General features: G+C 23.0%; 1 protein-coding gene across 2 annotated transcripts; it reads left to right on the forward strand.

Moving 5' to 3' along the window:
- Positions 1 to 9,721: 9,721 nt before the first annotated feature.
- On the forward strand, positions 9,722 to 19,006 carry lovit (loss of visual transmission). 2 transcript variants are annotated; one of them, XM_011497618.1, is made up of 9 exons: positions 9,722 to 10,056; positions 14,060 to 14,322; positions 14,817 to 15,065; positions 16,058 to 16,308; positions 16,898 to 16,988; positions 17,456 to 17,766; positions 17,989 to 18,119; positions 18,185 to 18,359; positions 18,776 to 19,006. In XM_011497618.1, the coding sequence occupies exons 1-9, from the start codon at positions 9,857 to 9,859 to the stop codon at positions 19,004 to 19,006; spliced, it is 1,902 nt and encodes a 633-aa protein (XP_011495920.1). In that variant the 5' UTR covers positions 9,722 to 9,856. The 2 variants fall into 2 exon arrangements, with proteins under 2 accessions (XP_011495920.1, XP_011495911.1); XM_011497609.1 differs by lacking the exons at positions 16,898 to 16,988; positions 17,456 to 17,766; positions 17,989 to 18,119; positions 18,185 to 18,359; positions 18,776 to 19,006 and having other exon boundaries at positions 15,995 to 16,065.
- Positions 19,007 to 19,790: the final 784 nt, after the last annotated feature.

A 19,790-nucleotide genomic window follows, 5' to 3' on the forward strand; every position in this document is an offset into this window, starting at 1 on the left:
AACACGTTTATAAAATTTGAAATCTTAATTAAAAAGTTTACGACGCATTTACTATTTTTTTATTACAGTAATTATTGATATATCGAACGTTTTCATTATTATACCTGTAGAAAAAACCATTAATATTTTATACTTCAAATTGTATAGATAACTAAAATTATTTATTGATCGAGATAAAACAATTAAACTAAACGATATCTTTAATTAAGTAGAAAAATTTTAGTTAGTATAAAAATGTAATAAAATTTATGTTTGATAATATAAAATAACATTTTCATCTTAATATAAATTGTTTTGATATTATTAAATTCATAGAGTAGTTTAGTTAATGATACAAACATAATTTTTCTGTTTCAAAGATTTTTTTAAAAATGTAAGTATTTTCTTGAATTTAGTATTGTATTTATTTGTAACAATTTAAGGCATTTAAAAATTTATAGTAGAAAAAATTTTCATTTCTTTGGTTATATTTTCTCTATTATATTACGACAATCAATATCAATTTTTATGTAAGCATTTTTTAAATATATAAACTATTTCATATTATTAAATAATATTCAAAATATCATAATATTTAAAATAAGAAAACTATTACGTAATGTTTTTCATCTAGATATGATGCAAAATTATTTATAGAAATATATTGCCAATAAATAAGTTATTTATTTATGAAAGTGTAATATTACCTTGTTATTATAGATAACGATTAAAACATCAAATAGGATTTTGAAACAGAATATTCAGAGAGAGTTTTAATTTATAAAACCATAAAGAAAAAGAACTACATAACTGTTGTAGAAACAAAGTTGTTGCCATTATTTAGATGTTTGACTGGTGCTATTCATTCGATTATGTATAAATTTTTATTATGTTAGCAATTTTTAATTAAATCTTATCTTTTACATTATAGGTTATCAATTTTATTTTCATGCAATAATAAATATTGTATTTAAATAACATTATTCGACTTTAACTCTTTATTTTTTGATAATTTATAAGTTTAAATTTCTAATAATGAAATTTTAAAGTTATTGGAATTAATAAAAGTATGATTAGTTACTTTTTTAATAATAAAGGAGAAAAATTAAATTGTTGTAAACGAGTACAAACATATTCTACAATTTTTTTATTATACATTAATAATAAAATGTTAATAGGAGTATTATATGAATATCACACTGACAACGTTAAAATATTTTCTCTCAATTTAGTAAATATCCTCGAATAGATACTACATGTAGCTAAGCAGAATAAATATTTAACAGTAATAAATATATTTTTATAAAAAAAACTATAAAAGCTATTCAATTTTAAGCGAAATACTTAAATTTTTTTTAAGTAATCGTTAATAATAATAATTATTGCATACAAAATTATTAATCCTTAACTCGTATTTCTTTCAAAATTCATTTAGGTTGGAAACTATTTATTTTGCAATTGTCCTCTTCCTTTCCCTGTTTTTCATTTCTTTCTTTCCCATATAATTATCTTTCAACCCTCTATCTTCAAATATTAATTTTATCCGTCTTTCCTTTGTCCAAATGTTTTGTATTTGTATTTCTCGCATTTGCATTTCTTGTTGTTTTTACATCACTTTTGTATTCTCTCCTATTGCTTTACATATATACTTTTTCTCTTAATTTGTTTTATTCATTCATTATTTTATAAAGTAAATGGAAGGGAAAAATATATTTATTTTGCATTATATACTGAATAAAACGGAATCCAATTTTCAATGCGTAACCGAAACTATTTATTATAAACTAGTTGTACCATATGAAGGTACTTCATTATCTCTTCTATTAATTTTAACATAAAATATGTATAACTTATAGTAAATGAATTGGAATTAATTAATAATTAAAAAAAAAAACAATTTTATACTTTTTTTCTAATAATTTTCTTTAAAAATAATATAACACATAAAATAAAAATTATATAACAATTAAATTATTCAGCGATTAATAGTTTAAGAAGTTTTATGGATTGTACTATTTAAAGTGAAGTGAAAGTAATAATTAAAAATTAAAATTAAAATACTAACATCTACTCATATTACAACAGCTAAGTAACGATTAACCAAATATTTTCCTTTTCAGCCTATACAAAACTATATTTAAATACCAATAAAGAATTCTAATTAAATTTTTACTAAAAATATATTTTCTATTACAAAATATGTGAAATGACATTCAACATTACAATGTTGAAACAAAACTTTTCCTCGTATAGAATTTTCTTTGCGTGATGTTTTCAGATTCGTGAATCTTATTGCAGTGGGAACTACTTGTTATGCACTCTGCTTGCGTAGTTTGTGACTACTACCGCGCATATTTCTTCTTACGTTTCAGTGTTGTTCGTTCAACTCAGAAGTTCATTTGAAATACCTTGAGATGCCGTAATATCTAGCATAAGACTGAAAATATTAGGAAAATAACTATGGACGAAGGAGAATATTTAAAATTTTAATAGTATTTAAACATTCCCATTCCGTGATTTACAGGAACACAGTTTATTATAAAAACTAAACTTAATTAAATAAACAAAATTGAAATAATTTTGAAAAACTAGGTAAGGTTTGAATTTTCCTAAAATAATTATACTTCACATATTTTATATAATTGTTATTTTATATATTGAGACACAATTAAAATAGCAAAAGCACAAATTAATTTTGGATGTCTTGTAAAAGATTGCGTTTATATGCTTATGAAATATGTGATATTAGAAGAAAGTGTATTTGTTTCAAGTAAGTATGGATAAATATAATATTTTCTTAAAAACTTTCCAAAGACCATTGCTCTATGGACATGAATCTATTCTATACTCACATTCGTATTCGTGCAAAATAATGGACTTGTGAAGCAATGATTTGATAAATTATGTATCATAACAATTTTTATTAATTTACATAAAATTATGTAAAGTTAAAGGACTTTCATTATAATGATTAATTACCGAATGCCGTAATTAATTACTGTGAAATATTAATTTTATTCAATATTGTTCAATATATTTTGGTTAACTATAACAGATTATTTGACATATTGTTTTTGGTTGATATACCTTTTAAGTATTTTTAGCACTTTAGACTCATTTAAAGCTCATTATATATTATAAATCTATTATAAGTACAAGAGTATTTCTCGCTTCTACATTATCCTTATTTTGTCTCAATAGATAGGACTAATAACATCATATATCATTATCACTTTAGAATATTTATTTAATGGTATAATTATAATACATTTTTAAAACTTTTAAAATCAAATATGTAATATACATAGTTTTATTAATTCGGATATAAATGACATAGAAAAAATATGATAAATAATTTATGCAAAATTGTATATTATAATATTTTGCAGTTTACAAATTAAAAACATTGACTACAATAAATTACTTTATAATAGACTTATTAAAAATGAAAATATTTATTTTGAAATATTAATAAAAAATTTTTAATATAATATACTTTCATATTATCTTAGTTAATCAATGATAAAAAATTAGGATCTTTACTGTTGTATGCGTAACATTACTCAAAAGGAGAAATGAAGTTAAAATAGTTGATTTGTAGAACATATTCAAATAAAATTTTGTTTTTAAACATAATTAAATAATACTATATATCAAATTCAGAATTTTTATTATTAATTTACAAAAAATATGATCAATCACTATTTTATACTTGTTATTTATTACATATATATTATTCGTTATATCCTGAATGCAATATCTGAAATTTTGAAATAATTGAAGATATCTTTTATCGTTTAATCAATTAGTAACAATGTATGAAATAAAATTTTGAATTTTTTATTATATTTGTAATAATTATATTATTACGATAGATATTATTTGTGTTGTTTTAATAAATTAGACATAAGACTATCTAATAAAGAAAACACGTATTTTCAGCAAACATGTAATTAAATGAAACTAATTGAATACTAATCACTTAAAACTGTACTTCTATGTTTCCACAAATATTATTGCATATATTAGAACAGTAATATTTGTATTATTTAACGAATTCATTTTTTTTTCTACTTAATATTATGAATTAAAATGTTATATTTCAGATATCTCTAAACATCAATATATTTTTTAATGTTTATTCCCAGGCTTATTGTATAAATATGTATATATATATAATATATTGTTTAATTATATGTATATATATATATATAATATATATAATATATAAATATTGTGTATATATATATATATATATAATTCAATGTTCATGTAATATTGAAAAATTTAATTGACTTTTACAATAAAAAATATATAACTTATAATGAATATTTAATGTGAGATATCAAGGAAAAGTATATTATCTAATTAATTGTCTTATATTACTACAGAAAACATTGTTTTAAAGATTTTCCATTTAAGAAGAAACTTATTGATATTATATATCTAATGATGGTTAATAGAGAGTGAGAGGGTTGAGTATTACGTCTTTAGAATTAAGTATTATAGTAATTTTCAAGGTTATGATGATTTCTATGATTTCTTAAATGATTCCGATTAAATGTTTAACGTCAAATGTATTTATGTTTTGCATTTATACTATTTTGTTTATTAGTATGTTAAATGCATCATTTAAATATGTCGTGTTATATAACGTTTCTACAATACGCTTTTTTATTTATGCACCATTGGATTCACTATCGATTGCATTTATTTAAAATTTGACCTACTTCACATCTATCTTAATATTATATAAATTTTGCTAACCATAACATAATTTTGTATTGACTTTGAAGTTTATAACTAGGCGTGTATTTTTCAATACATAGAAAACTAATTGAAAATTTATTATATTAATTATATTTTATTTTAAGACATGCACATAGAACAATAAGTCAATATAAATTGTGTTACACAGTATAAAGTATCTTAATTTTTTTTCAATTTAAAAATAAGTATTAGAAATATATTAATAGTCTATTTATAATCATAAAGTAAAAAGGATTTTGTAAAGCATACTTTACAACAATATCGATATATATGTTTCATCATCTGAATCCATTTTCTAAGCATTCTAGCAATTCTAATAAATGCTCGATAGAAGGTTCTATTCGAATAGTTCATTTCGAAGTTTATATATCTAATTGAATGGTAAATATTATATCATGCGATATAGGAATTAATGTATAATCAAAATTAAAATTTTTAAATAATAAATAATTAAATTTAAAACAATAGACAGCGTTAAAAATATTCCTTATTAATTATTAAGTGTGCAATAAAGGATCGATAAGAATTGATAATAAGAATAAAATTGTGGATCAGAAATGAAAGAAGAACAAAATAAAAAGAACTTAGTTTATGTTGCTGGATATTATACAACATTATCAGTATTAAAAAGAATTTATAATATATAATGTTTTGAAGATAGTTATCCTTACATAAGGAATTTCAATACATTTCGAATATAACTTTGTATCATTTATAATGGTTTTGATAATTATAATGTAATGATTTTTAAAACAATTAATATTACGATTTTTTTTTGCCTGTAATTTATGAAATTGATTGAATATTTAATTTATGCATATATGGTGGATCGTATAAAATAATAAATTCAATGATTACTTTATCTTTATTAAATGTATTTGCTTTATTCATTGGCAATAATAAAACCTTTTGATCCGCGTAACATATTCATTAATTTTTTTAATGCAATGGATTCAAATTATAATCCATACGAATCATATTAAATTTTTTAAGAACGTCTGAGATATTCACAGATAAATGGTCCATAAGATTCAAAATCTGGTTAAATTCAAATTTAGTTAAAGTTTTTCCACGATATATTTAAATCAGTTTAACAATGTGTAGTAATTATCATTAATTTGCTTTTGAAAAGTTAAAAATTTTAATACAATTTAATTATTTATTGTATTAAAGTAATATTAATAATTATACTTAATATTTCAATGTATAAAAACTAATTATATATAGAAAGTAATTATAGTTCAATGTCTAAAATACAAGACAGAATAATTTTCATTTTATATTGACATAAAATGATTATAAATTTATCTTATTGAAAAAAATTATACTTTTTATAAGATATATTTTATTATTTCGTTGCAATTAAATACTTGAATTTTTGATAATTAAAACAATTGTCTCTAAAATATATTATTTCTGTAATACATTATTCATATGATTTATACGCTTTAATTTTTATGAATCTTTTCTTACCCTTAACTAATGAAATTTACTGAAAAATTTTTTATAAACTTTAAAAAATATATTGAAGATTCTTTGATTTCATATAAATCTTCCATAACTATACAATATTATAATATGAAGAGTCAGAGTATTATATTGAAGTGAAAAACAAGTACAAAAATTTTATAAATATAAAACCATTTAAATTTATTATACTTTATTATTCTTCACTATTAAATTATACAATGAACGTCTAATTTCTTTTGCTAATATTATCTCATATTATTATAATCTAATAATATTATAATATTAACTAACTAATATTATTATAATCTTCTTCTAATAAATTTGTAATGAATCACAATTCAAAGAATTAATTAAGAATACACACAATAATATAGAAAAATTTTAAACACATTGCTACTAAATGTAATATATAAATATATTTTGTATATTATATCAGTTTAATTTTCTAACAAATTTAAATAAAATATTGAGTTATCTTATTGAGAAACACAATCATGAAATTTTTATAAATGGATAATTCTGTATTATTCAACTGAATTAAATATGCTACATAAATATTTAATATTCTACACGTATTCATATATAATATATATCAATTATTTTTTATTGATCACAATTTTTCTATTTTTAGCAATTAAAATATTAATGATTAATTCTTTTAGTTTTTTTTTAAATTTTATATTTCATAAAACTATGTTCATATATATATATATATATATATATATATATATATATATATATATGATAGCAATAAAATATATATTTTTCCAAAATAGGAAATTCATATAATAAAAAAAGTAAAAATGTATTTTACACGATGTATGTATATGCAAAAGCATACAATTGCACAAATACATACTATTTGATATTTAACAATGTTTCACATTTTGTTGATAATTTAACGTTGTATAAATATATTATTTAAATTTTTTATTATTTTAGTATTTATTTTAAGCATTTGTAAACAAATATTCACTTTCAATATTCAATCGGATTATACAATTTCATATAAATTGAAAAAGTCATTTCTTTCAACAGGAAATTAAAGTGGCTCCGTAATTTCTTATCTATATATATATATGTGTGTAATTTTCCCTCGAATGAGATTCAAAATGTATAGATGATATTAACTTGAAAAATAGAAAATTAAGTTCTTCAAAATTAATAATAAATTAAAAATATATCGATACACAGATGGAATTTCAGTTAAAAGTAAAAACAGATTTCCTTTTTCGTTGTCTTATTATACTTTTCCTTCATATTGTTACAACAAACATAACCAAAAACCATTTCATAATCAGTATGATATTGTTGAAATAAAAATACTTTTCTTGGCGCCTATAGAAACTATTATAATACAGTTCCCGATTTTCTTACTACTCCCTTTCCAATTGGCTATGTTATTACTTTTCATATAGATATAGAATAAAACAATATTAAACAATAATTTATTTTTCATTAATCAATAGTATATACCTTGATTTATTATATTTAGCAAATTATTTATGATTGATATTCCTTATTTGAATACTAATAATATAAATATAGAAAATATATTAATATTAATTTTTGTTTCCAATAATCACTAATTCAAGAAGAAATTGAATTAAATTTATATAGTTTATTTTTAATAGGTAATAGGTAATACAATATGTCTGTTCTAATATTTTATTTCCTAATTAGTGTAATAAAAACTAATATAATAATTTGATCAATAAAGAATTTTCAACTATATTTTGCAAAATATACTTCAAATGTTGAATTATTTCAATCGAATGTATTAATTTTAAAGTATTAGGTATAATCAATTTTTTACTTAGTACATTATTTATTATAGAAAATTAGATTAGATTATTATAGATTTATTAGATAAAAATTGAATTTATAACTAAGGAGAACGTCGAATATCAGAAAAATAAATTATACTTCACATAGAGACACAATTAAAATAGCAAAAGCACAAATTAATTTTGGATGTCTTGTAAAAGATTGCGTTTATATGCTTATGAAATATGTGATATTAGAAGAAAGTGTATTTGTTTCAAGTAAGTATGGATAAATATAATATTTTCTTAAAAACTTTTCAAATACCATTGCTCTATGGACATGAATCTATTCTATATTCACATTCGTATTACTGCAAAATAATTGATTTATGAAGCAATGATTTGATAAATTATGTATCATAACATAAATTTACATAAAATTATGTAAAGTTAAAGGACTTTCATTATTGTAATTAATTACCATGAATCATTGATAAAATGATATATTTATATATCCATAAGAAAAATATAAAATATTTGAGAATTGATTTATATAAATCTACAAAAACAGAGCGAGAGAGAGAGAGAGAGAGAGAAAAATTAAAACGATAGACAGGTAGGTTGGAAGGTAGGTAGGGAGAGAGGGAGAGACAGACAGACAGACAGACACAGAGAGAGAGAGAGAGAGAGAGAGAGAGAGAGAGAGAGAGAGAGAGTGGAGATAGTTGGAGGGCATGCGAAGTCAACAAAGCGTCGGCGCCGAGACGTCGTTCTCAAGAGAATCAAGCATTAGTCGTGAGAAAGACACAGTCAAGAAAAGATATTCCTATAGCTATCTCTTTTAAGCTTTAACAAATGTGTAATTTAATGGAAAATATTATTTGTCTATTCAAACAATAATATTTATGTCTTTTTAATTCAAGCTTAATTAGTTTTGCATTGCAAGTGTTTATGATTTGAATAGTAAAGTGATTATATACACGTGTCAGTATTTATTATTTGGCACAGATTTGTTATTCAATTCGTGTATTTCTTTGCATTTCAAAGACTTAATTTATCCCAAGTGCATTAATTATATTCTACGGGACATTTCAATAGATAATATTTGAAAATATTAAAAATATTTTATTTTTAAAAATTAATAAATAGTATTGTATCTTAATTTGATAATTCTCCAAGTTATTACTAAAAGTGCGAAATAGAAATAAAAAATTTGAAAATACAAATATTAGTTATAATATTATACATATTCATATTTACAAAGTTAGCGTTTGTCTCGTGTTGCGTAAAATATTTTTAATTTAAGTTTTTGTAAATCAACTACTATTATCTAATATATAAAATGTAAAAAAAAGTTTATATATTTTATTTTATAATAAATTATTACAACTATTTTGAATAAAATTGTCTGTAAATATTTGTACATTTATGATTAATTAAAAATGTTTATTATCTGATTAGATTTAATCATAGACGTTTATATCTGAATATATATTTAATTATTTATCTTAATAGGTTCCAACTAATTAGATCGTCAATATTTATTTAAATAGTTTTAGCTTCTTAGTTTTGAAAATAAACATAATACATTGTAATAACAATGTAATAATGTGAATTTATATCTAGTACAAAAATGAATTTATAGTGAAAAATTAATTACAAAATTTTTCGCTATAAAATTTTAGTATTTTATAAATCCTTTTATATCACGATATTAAAAGTTATATTGTAAAATTGTAAATATACGATAAGGACTGTCGGATACATGGAAGAATATCAAGAAGAGCATGAAAGTAGGTTGAAAACAATGTAAGTCATAATAAACGGCAAACTGTTAGTAAGAAACCCCACTATCGTGAGCCGAGCTTAAAATGGTGGACAAGCTGCATGAGTATCAGGGCCTGACCGGACGGGTTCATGAAATCAGAGACAACGCACGTGAAAAATGGAAATACTGGAAAGAATGGAAGGAGCTTATACCGACAGACCGTGGACTAGAGGGTGTCCTTGGCTACTTGCATGGACCCCCAAAAACAGAGCGCACTCTCGAAGATTATGCCCATATCTATAAGTATGCTTGTCGTTTATTTAATGCTTTATATTTTGTTGACAAATGTAGCTAACTTCGTCATTCATTTTCATCTCAGAATAAGCTCCATAAGAATGCAGTTACTTATTTCATTTATTTATTGAAAAATTATAAATCATAAGAGATATTGGATAAAAGGGTAAAATCCAGTCTTTGTATTTTTTATTATAAAACACAATTTTTTTAAATAAACGTATTTAAAAATATGTTAATAATTTAATTATTTACAAAAATAGTTATAAATTAGAAAAATATATGTAATCATAAAATTGAAATACTAAGAGAAATTTTTTGAATTTGTACGCATAAAGCATATGCATTGTTAACTAATACAAGACGTTGACTGAAGTATAAAAAATGTGATTGCGACTTAATGTAATATAAAATTGTAAGTAAACAAGTTACTTTTGTTTTTAGTATTAAAGTTTAAAATTCTATATTGTTCTCAAAAACTGCTTTTAAAAAAAGAAATAATTATAATTACTCACATTCAATTCTATTAAACTAATATTTTTCGTTTCGGCAAAAATTTAACTTTCATTTTCTTTACATAATCTAGTACTTAAATAATGAATATTATACTTTCAATTATATTTTATCTTTTAACGAAAATATAAGTATATTTTAAAATATGCTATTACCTCCTTCTGCCTACACATTAATCATTAATCATTTTTACTATGTAATTCACTTTCTTTAAAATACGTTTTTATAAAAGAATATATTTAATTACGATTCATTGAATATCGATTACCGTCTCGTATACAGTTTATGCGGTCATAAAATGAAGGATAGATACGGCTATAAAAATGAACTATCGTTGACAATCAATGGATTTCGATTTAATTAATATGAGTAGAAAGTTTAACAATTTGAATAATAAAGATACCTTGAAAAGAAAATCAATGGTGTAGGATAGTATATTATAGATATATTTATCTGCATTATATTTCGTAAATAATTATTCATTCTTTATTTAATAATCATAAGGGCATAAAAATATTATGTTACTCATAAGATAAATTCATAATTTATTTAATGTCGATACATTTCTAAATATCATAAATATGTTATAGAAAAATATAATATTGGAATTTTAGAAAAATCAGGTAATTAGAATCAGAAACATTGAATTTGAAAAAACAAAATTCCAATTATGAGTTACAATTATTAATTTTTATTAGTAAACCATTTATTATTATGAATATAAAGTAATGTAATTACATTCTTTGTATACATTAATGCAACTTAAAAAATTAATAAAATATAAAAATAGACAACACATGATTCATATAATATAATTCAATTATATTAATTATATGTAATTAAAAAAAAAAAATTTATAGCAAAAAGTGTTGAATATTAAGAATATAGATACTAATGAATCAAAACAGTACTTCTTTAAATTATAATAGAGTCAGTATATTGAAAATGAAAATTCGATTTTAAGAATAATAAAGTAGTATTAGTTATTAATTCAAAAGGTAAAAGTTCTTAAAACAAGATACTAAAGTATCATTACATTTTTATAACTTAAAAAAATCATATTGTTTCAGTTATGAAGAAAGGAAAATTGAAATTTTATTAAAATATAAATGATTTTATTTAGTAAATTTCTTGAATTTATTTCCGATTCGAAAAAGAAGTAACATTAAAACTAAGTAGTTAAAAAGAAGAAAATAAGTAATAATAATAAAATATTTGGGATCTTGAGAATTTACAAAAGAGTAGAAAAAATAATAGACATAGAAGATTAATTTTAACATTAAAATTGCATAATATAAAATCGAAAAAATAGCAATAAAATACAACAAGGAAAAATAAAAAATATAAATCCTTTCCATCTAAAATGTGTACATGTCATCTTTCAAAAGCTTCATTAAAGTAGTTTCAAATTGAAGCTTTACATCATTTTTAAGATTGTCCCTCCATCCCTTGTACTTTCTATTCCGCTTCCTCATTTCCTTATCACTATAAATTGCGATTCAGAAAGAATTCGTTGTATACTTAAAGCTTCACTCATTATTTACCATTAAATATTGATTGAAAAGATAATTTAAAAAAATCTAATTAAGTTAGTTTTTAAGAAGAACAATAGACATTTTCTAACGGTTTAAAAATTAATTAAATATATTATTTTCAAAATCATAATAATTATGCACTTTAGAAATAACCAACTAATGAAAATTTGTTTATATACCTAATTTATTTTATTAATGATGAAATTATAATGTTGTAAAATTGCCAGCACTCAACATTTTTCAAGATTTGGCTATTAAACTCTCACAATATTTATAGATTTTTTCAAAAAAATATTTTTAAAATAGCTACGTTTAATTAAATTACAGAAAAATAAAGCGATACCTTTTATTTCCAATTATTTTATTATATTTTTATTAAATTTTATAAAGCATTTATATGATATAAATATTCGCAAATGATACTAATAAATAAACGGTTTAATAAAGAATTACAATATGAATTTAGATCATATTTAAAATAATAGATGTACTACAGCATGGAAATTATGAATCAATATATTAATATATTATACACATAACATATAGAACATATAAAATCGATTCATATAAAAAATGTAAAAAAATTTAAACTTCAATAAAATTGGCTTTGCTACTTTGTTCTTTCATCCACGTCACTTACTGCACAACAATCACTCTCAATTTGTATTAAAATATTAATTTTGGTTAACATATTGTCTATTACAAAGTATAATTCAAATTAAAATAATATATATCGAAAAATAATATTAATAATATTAATGCATGAATTACGCTATATAATCAGTATATTGGCAATGAAATCTTTTAATTTCTATTGTCAACAATTAATACAAAATTAAATGCGAAAGCTTATAAATGCAGTTATGCCAATGCAAATATTTTATGTTTTTACTTCTTTGTTCACAATAATATTGTTCACAAAGATATATAATTTGCTTGACAGTCGAGTGCACATTCTTAAAAGATTAATGTAGCAATTAAATGGCTCTTTTAGTTAATTGAATTTTATTTTGTGTCCTTGCTCTCTCCATTTTCAAAACTATTATTACACTGTCATCTGTATTAAAAAATTTATCTTCAATTGTCATTGTCTTTTGGCTTATAAGCGATATATCTTTTATTATAAAATTATTATAACTGTATTGCCCTTTAATGTATAGACATACGTTTGTCAATTTTTTCTGAAATTTACTGAAAGGCTGCAATGAAATACTCGGCTATATAATGACCTATAAACATTATATTAAGTTCGATATACATTGATAAGATTCGATGATTGCAAGTAATAAAACTTAAATTTATATTTTATTTTATATTTAGAATAAAGTTTTTATCATAGAACGTCTAATTTATAATGGGATAAAACATCTCAGACTAATAAAATACTTTACGGATACCAAATTTGTTATATACTAATAGAATGAATATTTAAAATACATATTTATTACGATAATATTTTCTTTTTATATGTTAATTAAAATAATATTGGCAATGGTAATTAATTATTATGGTTAATGTGCTTACATATTGTAAATTAAATATTGCGTCGTATTAAATATAACAAGATTCTATTCTATTACATTCTATGTAATATTGAAATGAGCTTAAGTCGAATCAATATTAGCCTGTGTTAATTAATTATAATAACAAATTTTTAATTAATAAAGAGATTTTATAAAGAGAAATGAGAAAATATATATTTATTAAATATATTGTGTTAGAAAATGATTATAATGTATACAATTCTGAATGTGATAGTACTGTTTTTTAATTGCTCGAATACATATTCATATCCCCCAATTATTCATAGTATATGTATGAAAACAATAAGCCCCAACAAAACGGCTTCCCCTTACACATAATTATTGAAAAGAATTGAGTAATCGAGCCGTTAAAAAACGTTCACACCAAATAAACATACGTGCGATAAAGAAAAATTTGAATATGCCCAAAATTCAAAATAGGCCCAAGTCGCGGCTGGAGCTGGTGCGCATCTCGGCCGCAGTAATGGGTATCGAGTTCTCCTATGCGGCAGAGACAGCCTTCGTTTCGCCGACGTTGTTGAAGATCGGCGTTGACCATCAGCATATGACGCTTGTCTGGGCGCTGAGCCCTCTGGTAGGCTTCTTCGTGACCCCGATCCTGGGCAGCGTGAGTGACCGGTGTCGACTGAAGCAAGGCCGTCGTCGGCCCTTTATTCTTCTCCTCGCCATTGGCGTCCTCGTGGGTAAGCCCTCAGACGAGATTAATCGGCCATTAATTTTGCAGTATATATATATATATATATATATATATATATATATATATATATATCTCCAATGTTTAATAGTGGATGACGGCATTAAAATTCTTTAATTTACACGCAATCTATTAGAGTTTATCATATTATTTTATGGTAATAACCTATTTTTTGGAAACTAATATATTTATTTTATTGATTCTTGATTCTATGAAAGTGCATTATATCTGTTAATTTATATTCTCTTAAGTATTTAATTTTTTTTATTATTTATTTAATCAATTTAATATTACTTTATTGTATTTATTATATTTAATATTTAATATTTATTATATTATAATTATCATAATATTGTTTAATTTAATTTAATTATATTTGAATATGTTAAACTAAAAATACAATATAAAGTAATGTGAATAGTGAAAATTTAATTTTATATCAAGAATCTAAAAATATCTTTTAAAAGAATAATCCATCTAAAGGTTTGATTCTTGTACCTAATGGCGAGAGTATTGGCTATGCATTTGGTGATACCTCATCGAATTTCACGATGGGAATGCTGCATCGAACGACCGCGAAAACAATGGGAAATGACTCTCTTCCACCGATTCCACCATCCTCCCACTCATGGGGTATAATCTTCACTATTCTCGGTACCGTCCTTTTAGATTTTGATGCTGACGCTTGTCAAAGCCCAGCCAGGGCTTATCTTCTCGACGTGACTTTACCAGGTACTTTACATAATTTGATTTTTCATAATAAGATATTGTTTAAAAAATTAATATAATAGATAATTGAAAAAGTGATAGAAATACTTGGTTTTCTGAAACATAAAATTTTCAAATTTATTCATCGCAGAAATTTATCAATTATTTAATTTAAAAAAAAAAATGTATTGTAAAGACTTGTAATGTGAATTTTTCAATTCGCATTATTTATTTGTTTTATGTATATGATTTTTTCTAAAACAAAAGTACTATCTACTACGTACGTGACAATATTTAATCAGCTAATGCTTTGTTAATATTTGGTAAACGAATAAAAAATATGTGTTTCAACTCAACAATTAAGTTTTTATCTTATCTATTAAAAAAAATTGCTTTTCTCAATATGATTTTTAAATTGATGAAATATAAGAATGTCCTAGAGGATAATATTATTGATTATGGTGTTAACAAGCATTTGTTCAGATACAAGATGCTTATTTTGTAAAAATTTGTAACTCTAAATATTCCTAGCACTTCTGATGTATTATAAAATTAATAAAAAGCTTTTTTCTTATGGAATTAAATTAATATTTATTTTTAAGCTTTTAATTGATTATTTAAATATTAGAGTTCTTTATTAATAAATATATATGTTTTTAACACAAATGAATTTAGTGAGTTAATATTTTACATTTTTCAAGAATTATTGAAATGCTGTAGTAATATTTGTATTAATATTTCCTATCTGCTTATCAAATACACAATTTAAAAACTCTCGCTGCTTTTTGATTAATTTTTAGTATATGTTTTAATAGATTTATAGAAGATATTTTATTATATACTGAAAATTTTTATTTTATCAGATTCTAAAATAGAAATACAGTAATTGTTACATTACTTAAAATCATTAAATTTCCATTAATGGCATAAGAATGTATTAATAATGTTTATAGATCGATGAATCAATGGAATTTTAAAGCATATTGTTTAAATTGTTATAAATTGATATTTATTAGAGGATCACGCAAGAGGATTAAGTACCTTCACCATAATGGCGGGATTAGGAGGTTTTATGGGTTATGGCCTCGGTGGCATAAATTGGGACGCAACAAGTATTGGCATTGCACTTGGTGGCCATCTTCATGCCACTTTTACACTTATCACTTTTATCTTTATTATTTGCGTGGCAAGTACGTTAACAAGTTTTAAAGAAATACCTTTGGATTTCATTGAAAGTAACGAATATAAGCAACAACTTCAGCAAAAGGTATATTTTTAGTTCCATATATCTAGATTTCACAGATAATCTGGATTTTCTTGATATAAAAAATTATATCAATTTTTAATTGATATAATTTTTCATGTCTATAGTCACGCTAACTTAATATTCCTTTTAATTTGAATATTATTAATTCTATTATACTATAATATTGGTAATTTTTGTTCTAATATGAAAAATATACCGCAATTTATATATTTATTTATTAATTAAATCAAATTGCGAAATTTTGAATTAAAATTAGTCTTTTATATTGTCAATTACCTATAATAAGTTAAATAATAAACCAACGAAATTATTAATAAATATATTATTTTATGATGAAATTGATAGTTTTTATTTATTTTCATTAATGAATTAATAAATTATTTACCAATTTAAATAATATAAAGAAAGTACTGTTATAAAAATGTATTATTAAAAAAATGTATGAATGCCTGTTTCAAATTTATAAATACTATTTTTATTGTTTTATTAATTTGTTGTCACTATAAAAATCCTTAATTTCATATCGAATTGATAATAATTTATTTGTAACATTAATATATTAAATTTAATATACGATTTCGATTATTAGTTGGAAAATGAACAACGAGATAATGAGCAAGAAAAAATAACCGAAGAAGACTCTATTACTTATGAAACCGGCGGAAATGAATCGGAAATTAATATTGAAAAAGCCAATGTAAGTGAATAGCTCATTATAATTATTTTTATTTCATAAACTATCTATAAATTCGTAACTATATACATATAATTATAAAAATGTGTCAAAATCTGTATCGTTTTTATTATAAAATTAATGAATAATTTTAATTTATTTATAGGCCTATTTCTTATATATATTTTTAGATGCCTTTAATAATGAAAAATCATTCATTTTAAAATGAAATAATAATTTACAAAAAATAATTTACTAATTTACTACCAAACAAGTAACAAAGTCAACCATAAACGAATAAATGACAAAAAATATTCGAATTTGATGAATAATTTATTATTCTAATGTGAATAATGAATAGCTTGAGATTAAAATTAAGATTAAAAATATTTTTATTTTACAAATACTTATTTATAATCAATCATCCACAATACTTAATAACGCTAAAATTAATTTTACCGAATTGTTATTAACATAGCATTGATAATACTCAGGAATTCCAAATGAAAGAACTATCGAATGAGCCGTGCAAGCTCGGAACGGCTCCAATATTTCCTGATGTACAATCATCCGTAAACTTGGATAGCCGTATCATCGAGTCAATAGATGATGCGAATGTCGATCCTAAAGCAACAATCCGAGAGTATCTTTTATCAATCCTCTACATGCCGCACAGCATGAGGATGGTGTGTTTGACGAATCTTTGTTGCTGGATGGCCCACGTGTGTTACTCATTGTACTTCACCGATTTTGTCGGTGAGGCCGTTTACGGCGGCGATCCCACAGTACATTCATTTTTCATTTTTAGAACATTATGTATTAATTTATAAAATGTTTTACTAATACTAATTTATATTTAACAAAAAGATAGTAAGAACAAATTAGCGCTTTATGTAACAGCAAAGAACTGTATAAAATACTTAAAAAAATGAAAACTAGTTTTATTTAAAAATGAAAGAGTATGATATCTTAATGTCTGATAATTACAATATTCTTAAAATTTTTAGGCTCCTGAAGGATCGGAGAAACGTGAATTATACGAATCTGGTGTAAGATTCGGTTGTTGGGGAATGTCGATGTATTCGCTATCGTGCGCATGCTACTCACTAATTATTGAGAAATTAATTAAGCGTTACAAGTAAGCCTCACGCTTCTTTTTAATAAAATGTAATGTACTTTTATAATTACTGTTTTTCTTTTTAGAGCGCGCAAAGTTTATATTTATGGCTTACTTTTCTATAGCTGTGGAATGATGATGATGGCATTAACAAAGCATGCCGTCGGTGTTATAATTTTTTCGTGGACAGCTGGAGTAATGTATTCCACTCTTTTTACTATGCCTTATTTATTGATCGCACATTATCATGCTTCTGATACGGTAAGTTATTTTTTATAAATAAATATTTTTATCTGTCACATATTACTTTGATTTACACGTTTATATAATTTGCAAAGTGACTTCAATAGTTCAATCTATGATTTAAATATATAAGAAAACATGTAAACGATATGATATATCATTTCTTAATAACTAAAGACTTTTAATGATTATTAATATTTAAGAAGAGAATTTCTTTAAATAATTACTTTTACATATATTTTTAATTAATTAGAATTATACACTAATTTTGCCAATGCTTCTTAAAAATACTAGAAAATACTAGAGTTCCTTAAATATTTAAAAAAATATTTAGACATAATTATTACCAATATTATCATGTTATTGCAGTTAATATTAAAATGATATTGTTTATTAATTAAGAAACAAGATTCTAAAATAAGATTAAAATTCAGTTTGCAGTGGCACCGAATGGAGAAGTAATACAGGATGGTGGTCTACGCGGCCTCGGGACCGATGTAGCAATTGTCTCCTCCATGGTATTCCTCGCACAGTTCCTCCTTTCGTGCTGCCTTGGTACCATTGTCAGCCTCTCCGGTACGACCACCGCCGTCGTCTGTGTCGCTAGCACACTTGCAGCTTGTGGCGCCCTCTCGGCCACCCAAATCATGTATCTCGATCTGTGAAGATAGCTTTACTCTTCTGCAGAATAGTTTATCCATAATTTTTATATCATATTATTGACAAAAGGAAAAAGAGACAATTATTCAATAAGATTAGTGAAATTCTGAAAATTATATTGAAGGATATATTTTCTGCGTGAAAATATTTGAAATAAATCAAATAATGTCTTTGACTTCTGCTGACTTAAAAGTGTTTATTCATATTCATAATTATATTATATATTAAAACATAACGTTATTTTTTCAATATGAGAAATTAAAATTTCAAGTTCCAGAAAGTATTTTTAAGGGAAAATAAACACGTATAAAAATCTTAAAAATTTAGAAATATTATGATGTAAAGGAAAATATAATCTAATTTCATTCCTTATAAATCTCATAATGAAATTATATTATTCATATATAAATGTTCTGCGAAATAATAAATTCGCGCAAAACTTATAAATAAACAATGTATTTATACTTCATGTTAATATAATAATGTATTTTAAAAGCGTAATAAGACTTTATGCACACATACATAGTCCCTTTTTCTCCAATTTCCTCTCTACACGCATATATGCCTCCACGCATGCACGCACGTACGCAAAACAACACAAACAGGCGCGCGCGTGCACCCACGCTTATATCTATATACATACACAGAAGTAAATGAGAGAGAAAGGGAAAAAAATATTTTTGGGGTTATATTTTATTTTATTGTATAGTTATAATTGAATATTTGAAAAGTTATACATCTGTATTGCAAATAAAACTGTCTACCTACAGTTTATTACTTAAAAATTTC

This window comes from Ceratosolen solmsi, unplaced genomic scaffold, assembly GCF_000503995.2.
Source record: "Ceratosolen solmsi marchali unplaced genomic scaffold, CerSol_1.0 scaffold10, whole genome shotgun sequence".
Classification (NCBI taxonomy): Eukaryota; Metazoa; Arthropoda; class Insecta; order Hymenoptera; family Agaonidae; genus Ceratosolen; species Ceratosolen solmsi.